The sequence below is a fragment of the Camelus bactrianus genome, chromosome 6 (assembly GCF_048773025.1).
Source record: "Camelus bactrianus isolate YW-2024 breed Bactrian camel chromosome 6, ASM4877302v1, whole genome shotgun sequence".
In the NCBI taxonomy this organism is placed as follows: Eukaryota; Metazoa; Chordata; class Mammalia; order Artiodactyla; family Camelidae; genus Camelus; species Camelus bactrianus.
This window is the reverse complement of record NC_133544.1, coordinates 1190946-1206846: the sequence shown is the minus strand read 5'-3', so window position 1 is coordinate 1206846 and position 15901 is coordinate 1190946. Positions and strand designations below refer to the sequence as shown.

At 61.3% G+C, this 15901-nt stretch overlaps 1 protein-coding gene across 1 annotated transcript; it reads left to right on the top strand.

Annotated features, from left to right (window-relative positions):
* Window positions 1-3969: 3969 nt before the first annotated feature.
* On the top strand, window positions 3970-8524 carry ZBTB42 (zinc finger and BTB domain containing 42). The gene is made up of 2 exons (XM_074364882.1): window positions 3970-4522; window positions 5033-8524. Exons 1-2 carry the CDS (start codon window positions 4114-4116, stop codon window positions 6319-6321), a joined length of 1698 nt encoding a protein of 565 aa, XP_074220983.1. The 5' UTR covers window positions 3970-4113; the 3' UTR covers window positions 6322-8524.
* The last annotated feature ends 7377 nt before the right edge of the window (window positions 8525-15901 follow it).

Here is a 15901-nt window from a genome sequence, read left to right as displayed (position 1 = left end):
GGCCCTGGGCTGGGCCCTGGAGTAACAAGGAGTCTGAGCCTTCCATCCCTGGAGAGGTCTTCCCCCACCCCCACCCCACCCCCACCCCCACCCCCAAGGAAGGTACTGACAGCTGGCAGCTACAAATGTAGGTGGGGACTCCATGCGGTGATGGAGGGAGAAGAGGGCCACAGAGACCGGTGGAAGGGCATCCACCTGTCACTGGCTTCATTCAGCACATCTGGCCTGGAGTGGCCACCCTGAGCTGGGTGCAGACACCCAGAGGGGATGCCGGGAGCCAGGGCAGAGGCAGACCCAAGAGGAGCTGTGACAGCTGAGGCTGCCCAGTATCGGCCCTCGTGTCCACTGGGGGACAGCTAAGGGGCCAGCGAGGGGGAGGGACTCCAGCCTTCTCCTCCTACAGATTCACAGGACACTGCAGACAGCTTTGGCCCCGACCCCTCCCGGGGCCCCTGCAGAAAGTCTCTCCGACAGCTGCCCCTCCCCCCAACCCGGAGGGAGGCCTCCAAGTTGACGGTAATCCTTCTGTAAAAGGAAGCCTCGTGAGCTACCTTTCCAGGGTTGATATGTATTTGGTGGGAAGGAGGGCATTTTTGTTCTTCATCCAGGGTCAGAGTTCAGCCTGGGGAGTACAGACACTTCATCTGGGTCAGAGGTAGGAGCAGCTAGGCACTCAGGACAGCGTCCACAGCTGAAACTGGGGCTCCGTGCCTGCCTCCTGGGGCTGTCCTAGAGAAGGACACTCCCCAGGGAAGGACTGTCTCCCCTGTTCAGGGTGACACGCTCCTCGGGACAAGGACTCCCAGTTCCTGGTCTCTCTCCTTGGCACGCCAACCTTGTGACCCCAAACAGCTGTTCCAGCTCTGAACGTGCACCCCCAGGCCCTGCGTCCAGGGGGCTGAGGGAGAGGCCTGACCAGTCCATGCTGCTGGGGCCAGACACCTGACCTGAGAGTCACCCCCAGGTGTCAGACAGCTGACCATCGCTCATCTCCCAAACCCTCCCTGTGGGCCCTCAGGGGACAGGCCCTCTGGGACTTTCCCATCCACTCACTGCTCTCCCAGGAGGGGTTTCCGCACCCTCTCCCATCCTGGGCTGGTGAGGATAAGAACAGATGGGGCCACTGGTGAGGGGCGGGGCATAGCAGTGGGAGGGCGCCCTCTCGTGGACAATATAGTGACTCCTAGGGCCTGCTGGCCATTTAAAGAACATTTTGGCCAGGAGGCGGCGTCTCAGTGGTCCAAAGCCTCCCGGCTTCCTCTCCGCTGGCCATCTCCAGGAGGCCTCCCTGCCCGGTCTGCCCGCCGAGCGCCTGTGACCTGCTGTGAGCCCCACTCCCCATCCTGCGCGGCGCCCTTCGGTGCTGGTGTGAGCCTGCCGTGCGGCTGGGGCATCTCTGCGGGTGGGGCTAGTGCCCTCCTCTGACCTGTGGAGGGAAAACAGAGCCCCTCTCCTCAAGAACACCTCCCACCCACCTGCCCCCCAGGAATGGAATGTCAGGGGGAGGACCCAGCCCCACACGCCCACCTTGACCGGGGACGGGGGCCCTTGGCCAGGTGTTTGCAACAGAAATGGCTGCATGGGGCCCCGGGGAGGATGATCTGTCACCTTCTGCAGCTGCTGGCTGTCGGGCAGGACTCAGGGACCAGCGAGCTGGGCTGCCTGGTCTCTACAGCAGCTGCAGGACAGGGCCTCGGTGCAGCTCCCAGGCCAGATGGCCGCCTGGCCGCCTGGCCACTGCATTCGGGGCACCTCTGCTCCCACCACTGCGACGGCCTCCTGTCATCCTTGGGCCTGCGACTGTGCCAGGCCAAAGAGGGATCTGAGGGCTGAGGGGCGGACAGCACACCCGAGACTTCACTCCAGGAGGACTCAGTGCAGACCTTCTGACCTGAACAGCCCCGAGGCGCCTCTCCCACTGTCCCCTCCCCAGTCACGTTCCTCCTTCTCCTCCAGACACCCCTACTGGCCTCCCCAACCCCAGCCTCTTGCTGGGAGTGTCCTGACCTGCTCTGACCCGTCCCCATGCCCCACAGCTTCTATCAGGGCCCCAAGGAGCCAGGCAGGGAAGGCTGGGACACTCTGCCTGCCTAGGGTCTCACTCTGGAGCCCCCGGGGGCCTGTCTCCCCTCCCTGCCTCTGGGCTCAGGGCTGGCCTGTGGAGGCAGGGCTGCAGAGTTGGCAGAGCAGAGCAGTCAGGGTCAGGATGGCGGTATCCCACAAACACCATCACTGTGCTTTCGCTGAAGATTACTCAATTACTCCCTTGCTTTGTGTCCCCCCAACTTCTTGGCACCAGGGACACCGTGGAGAGTGTGGACTAGCAAGGTCACGTGACCTGGGGAGTTGAGGGGGAGCTTAGCCGGTGTGCTCAGGAAAGGCCACTCCTGGGGGTGCTGCCGGAGCAGACGGGAACAGGGAGGAGCCAGGGAAGGGCTCGCCGGGGAAACACATGTGGAACCTGAGTGGCTGGCCATGAAAGGCCCTGGGGTCCGGCCAGGCCCTGCAGTTAATCTTCCCATTTTGCAGATGAGACTACTAAGATCCTCAGAGGTGAAGTGTCATACTGTCATACCCAAGTCTGGGACAGGGCAGGGGCAGTGCTCGGACCCAGGCAAGACCCAAGGTGGCAGTCCCATCTGGCTTCACCCTCATCAGACTGGAACTCAGCTGCTCCCACTGGGGGCTGGGGCAGAGCCGGTGGTGGGGGTGGTTTAGCCCTCCTCAGGAAGAGTCCCCAGAGAGCAAGGGCCAGGGGAGCCAGGGTGGTTTCAGTGGCTCTGAGTGCAGGGCAAATCCAGGGTTCCAAACTGTGACTGCCGAATTTAGGAAATTAAAAAATGCAAGCTGTCCAGGCAAATCTGAATTTCAGATAAACAAGGAATAATTTTTTCAGTGTAAGAATGTGGCTTTCCTTCCCACAGACTTTCGATCCTAACTGCAGTGGGTCCCCAGGCCTCTGGCCACTCCTCTGCCCTCCAAAACACCGTGGTTTGAATAGAATCCCTGGGCGGCCACCCCCGACCCCCATCTCACAGCAGGTACTCCCTCCTCCCAGGGGTCCTGCATCCCATGGGCACGGCTGGAAGGTTCCCCACACCTCACCTCTTTCAGCTTCCTCTGCCCTTGTAGACCTGGCCAGCTGGGGGTCCCATCCTCTGTCATCCAGCCCCTCCCCCAACACCACCCCCACTTCTAGTCAAGGCCTCCTTTCTGCCCCTCCGCTGAACCCTACTCCACCCATCCTCCATCCCCCACCCCCACCCCAGGCTGCTGGGCTGTGCAGGTGGAAATTCAGAAGGACACTGCAAGATTTGAATCCTTGTTCAACAATCTACTGCCTGCTGTGTGGCCATGGGCTCCTTACCTAACCCCCACCAAACGGGTGTGATAATCAGAGCACCCAGCTAACGGGACTGTGGTGGAGAGCTGAACTGTGCTACACGGTGCCTCAATCCTGCTCCGGCAAGAGCGGCTGGGAAAAGACACCGAGCCAACAGTAAGTCCACCTCACCCCGGTGCCCCAACCTCTCCAAAGTCACTGCTATTGTTCTCGGCCTTTTTCCTTCCCTGGGGCCCTCTCGCAGCTTCACAGTGCTCTTCCACCTGAAAAACTGTGACCCTGGGGTGCCAACCCAGCCCCTTAGAGGTGTGTCTGCTCCCTGAATCCTTTCCCACTGGCTCTGGGCTCTGGGTGCGTCTCCCCTCTCTTCATCACCGCCATGGTCCCCTCACCCTATCGTGTCTTCTGGAACGTGCCCTGTCCCCCAGGCTTTCCCCACACACAGCTCAGTGCGCCTGGCTCCCAGCAGAGGCTGTCCTAGGGCCCTCTGAGAGGATGAGAGTTCTCCGTTCTGGACTCCAATGTCCAGATCCCGCCTGAGTGTTTGGATGAGGATCCCAGCTAACATGACTTAGGCTCTCAACGAAAAAGGGGGTGTCATCTTCTCAAAATGTACTAACTCCCCCTTCTCCATCCCCCAGCAGGCGCCCTGTGAGGTGGCAGGGGGCCAGGGTCCCGGCTCTGCCTTCGGGTGACTGCCAAAGCGCCGGCCAGGCGAGGAGCTGGTCCTCGGAAGGGGTCCCTTAACAGACGGGCACAGTTGGGACCCCATGTGGGGGGACACCAAGGCCGAGGCAGCAAGTATCGCGAGAGAGCCCCCTCTCTCGCCGCGCCCCGCGTTCCCTCCCACCCCAGCGCCCCAGATGGCGGCGCGCGGGGCCCGACCGGGCGGGGCGGACAGGGAAGGGGCGGCGAGGGTGACCTCAGCGGTTCCGCCGCTCCGGGAAGTCGCCTCGGCCCGCCCCCTCCAGCCCCCGCCCCGAGTTTCGCTCTCTCCGGGGCGGGGCGAGCGGCGGGTGGTGCTGGGCCAGCCAAGTTGGAGCGCGCCCCGCCCGGCACACTCCCCGTCCCCGCGCCCTCCCCGCCGGGGCGCTGCCCGCAGCTCCGCACGCGCCGGAGTGGCACCGGGGAGGGCGCGCGGCGCGGGCAGCGGCCGGCGAGGAGCTCGGGGCGGCGGAGGTGAGCGCGAGGGGCGGGCGCCTGGCTCTGCCCGCCCCGCCCGCCGGCCCGCTCCCCGCGGCCGCACTGCCATAAATGGGGCCCGCGGCGGCGGCGGCGGCGGCATCTGGCGGGCCGGGCGGCAGCTGGAGGCGGCGTGGAGGCGCGGCGGGCCGGGGCGGCGGCGGCGGCACGGCAACTCCGGCGTCGGGGGGCGCGGCGGGCGGCCGCCGAGGAGTGAAGTTCAGGGCGCCCTGGCGGGGGAGGGCGCACCGAGCGGGGACTCGGGCAGGTTCGCGCGGCTCTGGCCCCCTCCGCCCGCGCCCCGGGACCCGCCCCCGCGACGGAGCGGCTTCTGTTTACTTTCGATCGAGTTTTTCCTGCTCGGGGCAGGTGCCCAGGGCGGCTCCCGGCGGGCAGTTACGCGCGGCGCCCCTCTTCCCGCGTTGCTTGCACCCGGGAAGGGCTCGTCGGACGGCCAGGGGCCAGCGGCGTCCCCAGGCGCGCTCACGGCGTCCCGTTTGTGCCCAGGTGATGACCGCGGCGACATGGAGTTCCCGGAGCACGGCGGGCGGTTGCTGGGCCGCCTGAGGCAGCAGCGCGAGCTGGGCTTCCTGTGCGACTGCACCGTGCTGGTGGGCGACGCGCGCTTCCCGGCCCACCGCGCCGTGCTGGCCGCGTGCAGCGTCTACTTCCATCTCTTCTACAGGGACCGGCCCGCCGGGAGCCGCGACACCGTGCGGCTCAACGGCGACATCGTCACGGCACCCGCCTTCGGTCGTCTGCTGGACTTCATGTACGAGGGCCGCCTGGACCTGCGCAGCCTGCCCGTCGAGGACGTCCTGGCGGCGGCCAGCTACCTGCACATGAACGACATCGTCAAGGTCTGCAAGGGCAGCCTCAGGGAGAAGGGCCGCGTGCCGCCCCCGGAGACCCCGGCCCCCGGCGCGGAGCCGCCTGGCCGGTCCCCGCGCCCCCTGCCTGCCTGGGCCCCCGAGCTCTGTCCAGCCGCCCGGAAGGCCAGGCTTCCTCTGGCCAGGGTCAAGTTCACCCGCCCTCCACCAGCACTGGGGCCTCCTCCCTGGCAGGTCCCAGCAGAATCGGGCGGGGCGCTGGACCTGTCGCTGAAGCGTGGCCCGGGGCAGGAGCCAGTCCGCCCACCCTGCGTCCTCCAGGTAGCCCCCTGCAGCCGGAGGAAGCAAGGGCCCCAGGATCTAGTGAAGGATGAGCCGGACTCACTGTCGGAACAGGAGGACTGCGGCGCCCCTCGAAGCCCCCCCAGTCCCCTGCAGCCGCCCCGTATTCCTGCCGCCACGCGCCTGGCAGGGGGCTTGGAGCCGCTGCAGCTCAGCGAGGTGGGCAGTGGGGAACTGGAGCTGGATACGGCGCGCGGGGCAATGGAGGATGAGCTGGGGCCCGGCGGGCACCTCTGCATCTGCCCACTGTGCAGCAAGCTGTTCCCCAGCGCCCACGTGCTGCAGCTGCACCTCAGCGCCCACTTCCGTGAACGGGATGGCAGCCGTGCCCGGCTCTCGCCCGACGGTACCGTGCCCACCTGCCCGCTCTGCCGAAAGACGTTCTCCTGCACGTACACGCTGAAGAGGCACGAGCGCACGCACTCGGGCGAGAAGCCCTACACGTGTGAGCAGTGCGGCAAGAGCTTCCAGTACTCCCACAACCTGAGCCGCCACGCCGTGGTACACACGCGGGAGAAGCCGCACGCCTGCCGCTGGTGTGAGCGCCGCTTCACGCAGTCGGGGGACCTCTACCGCCACGTCCGCAAGTTTCACTGTGGACTGGTCAAGTCCCTGCTGGTGTGACGCGTCCCTGCAGGGGTGAGGGTGGAAGGAAGGAGCAGGACCTCTCAGATGGGACACTGGGATGGAGGCTGAGGGGCCAGAACTCAGCAGATGGAAGCCCTGGAGGCTGGCCTGCCCAGCAGAGAGCCCTGCTGTCCCTGGAACGTAGCGTCGGACTTGCCTTGCCTCTCTGCCCCAACTCACTCCTGCTCCCAGAGACACAGTCCTCCTCTCCATCTCCTCCAGCCAGTCCTAAGGGGCGTCTGAAGGGCTCCTCTGCCTGGGCCCAGGCTCCCCACGGGAGGAGGCATGTTTACCCTCCATCCACGCTCCCCTGACCACCATGCTGGCATGCTTGGGGTGCCCTCAGCAAGCCTGGCACCACGCTTGGTGAAGGATGCAAGTGCCACAGATGCTGTCAGTGTGAGTCCCTGACAGGGAGCTCAGATGAAACAGGCCATTCCTGGTGGGTGGCAGCGGGAGCCCCCGCAGGAGAGACCTTGGGCACCATGAGAGCCAGCTGGGGCCATCCAGGCACAGCTGATGTTGCAGGGGTGCAGGCCCCAACAGAGACCCCAGGGCGGCAGGAGCAGAGCCCGCCAAAAGCTTAGTGGCCCTGGAGTTAAAGGCGCGGGCGGGGAGGTGGGTGATCAGAGCCTTCGGTCCTGACCACGCTGTAAGTCAGGGTAGCGGAAGCTGGGATTTGGAAGTGATTCTCTGTAGATGCAGAAAGAGCCTCTGGGGCTGCCAGCTGTCTGCCTGTGGGCGACGGGGCATGCCGCGCCCCCGCCTGATCACAGGGTCCCAGGCACCTCTCAGCATCCCTGGGGTGGAGTCGAGGAGGGCTGGGAGCACAGCCACCCACCTTGAGTGTCGCAGGTCGTGGCAGGGCTGGCCCTGAAGTTCTCTTGTCTGCCTGTTTGGGGTCTCCCTGGAGCTGCTGGTCATTTCCAGAGCACTGGGCAGGGGGCCCAAAGGCTGCTTATGAGGAGCAGTGTTTGCTGGGTTTCCCTTCCCTGCAGGGGGTTGTGGGTGAAAGCGGCTCTGGAGGGCAGGGGCGAGGGGATGTCAGCCGGCCACTGGGCTGGGGCCCCAGCCCCCTCCCCACGCACAGCCTGGAGAGGCTGATGTTCCTGGGACTTCAAAGGCCACCGCAGTCCTGTCCGGTAGGGGGCACCCCATCTGCTCACCAGGCAGATCTTGCTCCCAGAACCTAAGAGGTCCTGCGGGCGACAGAGCCACCTGGACTCTGGTTTCCCCGACCATGTGGGCTCCTTCCGCCGTGACTGAAAGTGGTGCTGAGGTTAGAGTTCAAGTTTAAATTATTTTTTTGGCTCCTGACAACACTTGATGTCATATCTATTCGTCTGCCTGGCCTGGAGTGAGAGGACCATTGGCCTTTGCAGCAGGTGGCCAGGCGGGGTTGGTTCCCCTCGGCAGGCCCTGGGCTCTCGTGGTGCATGGGCTGTGTGGGCGGCTGGCCTGCAGACCAGAGAGGGAGCTGGGGGAAGGAGAACCGGGCTTCTGATTGCCCTGGCCTCCCGCCTTCCACCTCCAGAAGGGCTGGTGGGACCTCACATGCGGCACGATGTGCTCCATGGTCGGTTTCCTTGTGCGTGTGCGTGCATGCATGTGTGTGTCCGTCTGTCTTGTGTGGGCATGTAGGTCCAGCAAGGCGGGGCCCGAGCCCACCAGCAGTGGTAGGCAGCCACCCCGCGACCCCAGCAGGCAGCTGAGAGACAGGCAGCGGTCCTGGTTTTCCCCAAGGGGTTTCCACCGGGGAAGAAATTGACTTTCCTGGGGCAGGAAGCCGGCCCCGAGTTATCAACACTGGATTCATTGTCTTCCACAGTTACTGTGAAGTTCATGTACGGAGAAGTGGTCAGTTTTAAATTTAGTAACTGACACAGTTCAGATGAAATACACACACACACACACACACACACACACACACACATTTAAGACACTAATTGTGTGGGATTGTGTAGCAGAGGTGTGTGTAGAGGCGTTTGGGTGGAGCCTGCTGTGTGGGGCCCCCCCGGGTGGCCCAGCCTCCTGCCCACTGCTCTGCCCCTGAGGAGTGGCTCCAGGCCCGGAGGCCAGTCGCTGGGTGGGAGGGTGTCTGCTCACGCCCCCTGCCGTGACAGTCTGGAAATGAGTGCTGCCTTCCTGTGTGCGCATCATCGTCTCAATGACAGTGGTAATAAAGCCCACCCCCGGTGGAGACTGCTGTGATTCTTCCTGGGGACAGGATTGCGTGCAGGAGGTGTGGGCCCTGCTGGTCTTGGGGTGGGGGGCACTCTGGGAGCCCTGTCCTGGGTGCCACTGGCTGTGTCCCACTGGGGGCAGTGAGCTGGGGCACGGCTGTGGACAGGTGACAGACCCTCCTTTTCCAGATTTGTATCCCTCCCATTTAGTCCCAGGGGAGCAGGATGCAGCCTGAGACCTGGCCAAGAGGCCTTGTGGCTTCTGCCTTGGTGGTGGGGGGCCTTCTGAGCAGCCACAGGCTTGGAGCTCAGATCTGAGGCTCCTGACCCTGGAGTCCTGGGTCCTCCTGACCCCCTGCCCTCCAGAGGCAACCCCAACTCATTGCCCTCTTCTCATCTACCTTCCCCTCCCCCCACACCTCATTTGTACCCATCTCCTCAGGGCAGGGTGGGCTGTCCTGGGTCTGGGCAAATAGTAGGCAAGGCTTGGGAGGGGATTGTGTCCCTCCTGCCCCCGCCCCCACCCTGTGGAGCCCTGCCTGATCTCTAGAGGGCCCGAATGAAGTCGGGACCCCTGAGCCAGGCCAGGCTGGTGGGGGCTGATGGGTGGGTGTGTTCCCTCCCCTCTTCGCACGGGGGCGGGAAGCTGATGGATCCCTGAGCCTCCTACGAGCTGTGCCTTCCTCCCCTGGCCCCGGGAAGATGGGCAGGTGTATCCCAAGGCTAGTCCTAGCCAAAGCAGGCTTCCTCTAGGAAGAGCCAGAACAGACCCCAGGGCAGGGCAGGGGGACCTCGCTCATCAAAAGGTCCTCAGAGACTGCGCCAAGCTGAACTGGTGCCAGAAGGGCTGCTGGGTTTGGGGCCAAGCTTTGAGGTGTTCCCAGTCCTTACCCCAAGTGCAAGTCCTTGCTTCTAGGGGGTGGGCCTGGTACATCCTCCTGCTACCCAGCCTGCCTCCCACGGAGACTTCCTCCTGGACCAGAGCCACTGTCCCGCAGGGAGGTCCTGTCGTGTTCCAAGTTCGCCCAAGGTTCAGCCCAGGCCTCCCCAGAACCCGGGAGGAGGTTGTTGCCATGCCAACCAGGCAGGGTTGGAGGGCTGTTAGAAGGTACCTGGGGGGATGGAGCTAGCTGGGGAGGGGCTTCCCGGACCCCTTCCCCCAGCCCCGCTCTGCCAGGCTGTGCTCACACTCAGCGCACTGCCAAGGCCTTCACGGAGCTGTTGGCCCCATTTCCCCTGAGTGGAGGCCACACAGCTCATCCCCTGGGCTGGATGGTAAACAGAGGCACATGGAAAGGCCCAACTGGCTGGTGGGTGGCAAACCCAGGAGTTCCCTCCCCAGACTTGAGGAGCTGCCCCAGCAGTGCTGGGCACAGGCCCCCAAAGCTGTCTGGCCTGGGTCCCCTGTTGGCTTGGTGACACTCAGGGCAGTAAACAGAAGCCCACAGACGGTACAGAGGGCGGGACTTCCTTGCAGGGTGGGTGCTCAGGCACCAGCAGGTGGACAGCATGGAGGTAGGCGCTCAGGCAGAGGGCCGGCTGCTGCAATGGTGGCAGAGGGAGAGGTCACATGTGAGCAGGTTTGGGTGTGTGACGGCTGGCGGGGGCCCTAGGGAAGCCAGGAGAGGTCAGAGCAGTCCTGGCCCGGCTCAGGCCTCCCTCCCCAACTTGCTCTGCCCCTTGCCCTGGGGTCAGCCAGTTGCCCACCCGACCCACACCTGGTCTCGCCCCTTTCCTGGACTCATAAATGGCACCGCAACCTCCACTGGTGAGGGAGGGCGGTCCCCAGACACCCCAAGGAGACTTAGGACAGACACGCAGGATGCAGGTGTGACCCCGTCTCTGCCTCCTGGCTTGGAGGGGACACCAGCCACCCCGCCTCTGCCTGGCCCCCTGCCATGCTTTGCTCCTGCGTAGATAGTCCAGACCCCACAGGCCATTGTCCTCTACCTCCCTCCCCCTCCATATCCACGATCACCTCCACCGCCACTACCTTTATGGTAGAACCCCGCAGAGACTGACCCCGAAATCTAGGCGTTTCCCGGTTGAGAACTTGGTGCTCGGTTATCTGCCAGCTGAGACACGGCAGGAGCCACACAGGGGTGGACGTCCGCCCGGCGGTGCTGCAGCGCCTGCTGCTGCCCCTCCCAAGCCCTCCAGTCACTGGGCCACTCCTGTACCAAAGAAGGCGAGGTAGTCGGTGCCTTCCCCGCCCAACGCGAGCACAGAGGGAAGTCCTCCTTGGTCGGCTACTCAGCCCCTGTCCCCCAGTCACCTGTCCTTGTCCTTTATGCCCGGCTCACTTCCTGTCCTCTCTTGAATGGGCACCGTGGCAGACAGCTGCCGAGAGGTGCCTGGGGCCCTGTCCAGTGGGCACCCAGGCAGTGCCACCGCTGCTGATGCCGGGTGTACCATGGCCCACGTCAGAGGGGCCGACCCAGGGGCAGAGGGCAGACTGCAGTGCCCCTCACCCCGGGAGCGCCAGCTGTACTGGGCTGTGCGCGATGTGACAGCAGTTTCTGGAGCATCGCTGTCGGGCCCTAGGCCTCCTTCGGCCACTTGCCCCCCGCTCGTCCTCCCTCCCGCCCACTCCTGCGGCTGGCCCTCCCAGCCCCCAGCAGTCCAAAGGGTGAACGGCAGTGGGTGCACTCCAGGAGCTGCAGAGGAGTCTGCAGACAGCTGGCTGGAGGGCTGGGGCTGGGGCCAGGCAGGGTCAGTTCAGAGAGGACGCCCGCTGGGCTGACATAGTGTCTGGGCCCCCCTCCCAGCCCAGCTCCAGCCTGGCTAGCAGCAGCTCCAGAGAGAAGCCAGTGGGTCTGAGGGATCCTGGGAAATCTGGGGGCCAGGGGTGCTCACTTCCTGAGTTGGACCCAAATGGGTTTGTTTTCACCAGTTTGAACAGAAATCTGTGTCAAGAGAAACCCATTCTCTTGCCTTCTTCAGCAGATGGCTGGGGCTTTGAAAATTAGGTTTTGGACCCGATTCCACTGTATGTGTCTGTTTGTGTCTGTGTGTGGGGGTGGTTGGGAGGGTTTGCCATCCCTCCCAACAAACAATTCTTTAGCACCAGCTGGGTGTCCTACAATTCAATTCATTTCTGACACTATCCATCCAGCTATAGCTCAGACCCCACGGTTAAGGTCTCAGTCCTATGAGCCTGCTCTCCCAATTTCGATGGCAGTCACAAGCCCAGGTTGTCCCCTGTGTTTCTGACCCGTGGGTTACAGGTCGGAGGTCCCCCCATGACCCCTTTGTTGGGTTAGACTGATTTGCTGCAGCGGCTCCCAGAACTCAGGAACACAGTTTATCAGATCACTGGTTTATTAAAAAAAAAGATGTAACAGGAACAGCCAGATGGGAGGGACACACAGGACAAGGTGTGGGGAAGGGTCAGGGGGGCTTCCAAGTTCCCTCTGAACGGGCCACTCTCTCTGAATCTCCACAGGCTCACCAGCCAGGAGGCTCTCTGAACCTTGCCCTTTTGGGTTCTTACGGAGGCTTCATTGCGTGGATGTGACTGATTCAATCACTGACCAACGATGACTGACTCAACCCCCAGCCCCTCTCCCCTCCTCAAGGCCTGGGCAGGGGGGACGGAAGTTCCAGCCATGTAATCACGTGGCTGGTTCTCCTGGCCACCAGCCCCCGCCCTTAGGTGCTCCCAAAAGTCACATCATTCACGGAACAGAAGACACCTTGACTGCTCTCTTCATTTAGGAAATGCCAAGGGTGTTAGGAGCCCTGTGCCAGCAGAGGGCTGAAGACTAAAAGTCTCCATCTTCCTGTTACACCTGTTGCTTGCTGCTTTGTTGGCTGCAGGGCTCCACTGCCCGGCACCACAGGCTGGGGGCTTAGACAGCAGGCACTACCGTCTCCCTACCTGGAGCCAGCCGTCCCAGGTCCAGGAGTCGCAGGGCTGGCCTCCCCTGAGGCCTCTCTCCTGGGCCGGCAGACGGCTGTCTTCCCCCCGTGTCCTTTGTGTGTGTGTGTCCTCGTCACCTCCTTTTACAAGGACATCAGGCAGACTGGACTGGGACCCTAGGGACCTCATTCTAACTTAATTACCTTTGTAAAGACTCTATTTTCAAGTGCAGTCCCATTCTGGGGTCCTGGGGGTTAGGGCTTCAACCTGTGGATTTGAGGGGACGCAGTCCAACCCACACCTTTCAGAAGGGCAAGGAGGCCGGAGGACCCCAGGAGCCGGGAGGTCCAGGTCCCAGCCTGGCTCTGCCCAGGTCCGGGCCAGCCCACGCAGTTCGCTTGTCGGTAAAGCCTGTTGACATTTCCACGTTTGTCCTCCACCCGAGGACAGTGGGCCAGCTGCTATTCGGAGCCACAGCTCTGGGGTCATTGCCCTCCTCAGGAGCCCCCAGGCATGATCCTGTTCCATCCACACCCACCACAGGGCCCACCATCACCCAGGCCCCGTCCCTCACTCTGTCCAAGAGCAGACTCCTGGGGATGTAGTGCACACACTCCCCGTGGGCTCACCATTCCCAGAGTGGCCCCTCAGCTCGTCCCACCTGGCTGCCCCTCACAGACCCTGCTTCCCCTGGAAAGGGTCACAGACAAGCCCTTTCAACCATCAGCCCCCACCAACTGGGGCTAGGAAGGGAGGCACATCTCTGTGCCCCACTGCCTCTCGCTTCTGCTGGCCCCTCTCACAAAACCCCCGCTCTCTTGAGGCTCATGCTGTCCAGGTAACCCACCATCCCTTCCTTGCTCCCCTGGGCTCCCCGTCCCCCGCCCCATCTCCCAGGATGTAACTGGGGTGGACAGACACGTCCTGAGGAGAGTTATACACGTAAACGTTTGAGCAGCACATGAAAGAGTGTGAAATAAAACCATGGTGAGCCGTCGCCACACACCTGGCCTGCAATTCAGAGACCGACACCACCAGGTGTCGGTGGGACGTGGAGCCACGGGAACTTTCACATGCCGAGTGGGAAAGGGAGCACCGGCTTTTCCCGAAGGTAAACGTACACCTGTCATTTGACCCACAGCCCCACTCCTAGGCATTAACCAGGGGAAATCACACACGTGTCCCAAGGGGGACCTTACTTGAATGTTCACAGTAGCTTTTCCATGTGGTCCAGAAACTAGAAACAGCCCAAATGTCTGTCAACTGGAGAACCAGCAAACTGACCGCAGAACATGCCATGGGGCCGAACCCACACAGAGGGACCAAGCCGGCGAGGCACAACGTGGGCAGAAGTCACCGTCCTGAGGGGAGGCGGGCGGATGGACAGCCACACGGTAGGAGGAGCAGATGCCCCTAGTCAGAAAGTAGTCGTCTCTGGGGAAGAATGAGGACAGCTGAGGGAACTTTGGGGTGATGGATGTTTCTAGAGTTTTACAGGGCACCGCGCTACGTAGCTGTGGGCTAAATGCAGGGAAGCTTGGCGCATGTCCGTGCACGCGGCGTAAAGACCGAGACGCAGGAGAGCCAGAGTCGACGAAGGTCTAGGGTGAGGAGAGGGCAGCTGTCGAAACTGGTGATAGCTGTGAGGGGCTTACTGTACTTAAAAACACTTGTGTGCTTGAAACTTTCCGTAATAAATGTTTAGGGTTAAAAAAAAAAAAAACCCAGATACATTGTGCATCAGAGTGGCAGACAGCAGCCTGGCATCATCCTTTACTGAGGAGGCCGTGAGCAACAGCACACTCATCGGGGCAGGGTGCAGGCCGGCACGGAGCTGACTCCGAGGGCAGTGTGATGACTCTGTCCCCGACACAAGGGCACAGACGCTTTGACCCAGGAGTTCTAGGACTCTCCCCTACAGATGAGCTGGCACATGTGCAAAATGACTTACATGTAAGGCACTCATCAGACTATTACTGGAAAAGGCTTAAATGCCCAGGGGCGGGGAATCAGCTAACTACACCAAGGTCCACGTGTTGATAGGATGGACACCGTGGAAGTGCAGGCCCTCAGTCTGTGTGCAGTGCAGGATGAACGCCTTACTAGGAAGAGAAGTCAGGAAGGCTGTGCAGGAAGAGGGGTCGTTTCCATGTGCAGGACTTGTGCAGGTATAAAATCTTTCCGGAAGGACACTAACGAAATAATAAAATTCTTGAAATAGTGAATAACTTGGAATTCTGACCACTTAGGGGGAGGGAGATTGGTGGCTGGTGTGGAAAGACAGGGGACCTTTTAAAAATCCTGGATCATGTTACCAATCATTAGTTCCCGATTCCAACGAGTTACTTAAAATTTAAAGCCTCTTCCTTTACCCCGCGTGGGCATCTGCTGACATTTTTCTGCTCTTCCCAGCAAGACTTTTCATGTGAGTTGTTAATTCTGTGTACTATTTCCCTTTTTCCCTAAGAATTATGTTTCCAACTTTATTCTTTGTCACTAAGACACACGTTGGAGCACCCCACTCCGTACACCCCCACCTTCACATTACCACCAGTACTCGTTTCCTGCGCATTCACCAATGGCTTTGTAAATACAAATAGTTTTTACTCCCATTATCACCCGAAGAGGTGCCACACTATATATTCTGTTCTGCATGTTGCTTTTTTTTTTAAACTTATAAAAAGACCATAGAGATCTTCCCACATCAGCACATAGGGACTTCCTTGACTGCTTCGCTTCTACTCGGCTGCACGGTGTTCCTTGGTCTGGCTGTACCACCGTACATTTGGTTTCCTAGAGACGGACACCTGGGTGGTTCCCAAACGCTTGTGTTACAAGCAGGGCTCCAGCAAGCCACCTAGGTCGTACATCTTTCCATACCGGGGTGTTTGGTGTGCATTCCCAGTGGGCAGTAACACCTGCAATCCTCCAGGGGCCAGACTGACTCGGGGGTGGGTGCACCTACCGCCACTCCCCGCGCCTGCTCCCCTACAACTCTGCCCCCACAGTGCTGTCAAACTTTGGGACTTTAAAACCTCTGACAGGTGAGAAACAGCCTCTTGGTATCACCTCCATTTGCCTTTAGCTCGTCATAGGTGAGGTTCCAGCCTTTCCTGTGCACATGGCCTTTGGTGTCGTTTCATTCGGGCTGACTGTGCCCAGGCCCTCTGCCCACCCTCCCACAGCCATGTCCGCTCCGATGCTAAGGAATTCGCCAGGCTTCTTCTAGCCTTTTTATAGCTTCACTTCTTCTACATTTACATTATGTATCTTTTTGTTTTCATATTTATATCTCTGGTCGATGTTTTCGTTCTAAATGGTATATGGTCAAGCTGTGGACTTAACTTTACTGTTATTCAGATGAGCAACACTATAGTCCTTGTGGGCAGGGGTTAGCTCAGTGGCAGAGTTCTGGCTTAGCATGCATGAGGGCCTGGGTTTAATCCTCAGTACCTCTATTAAAAAAAAAAAGTAAGTAAAATAAAATAAATGCCCACCTTCGCCTTCACAGACTGGAGGGCGGCCTTCCGCA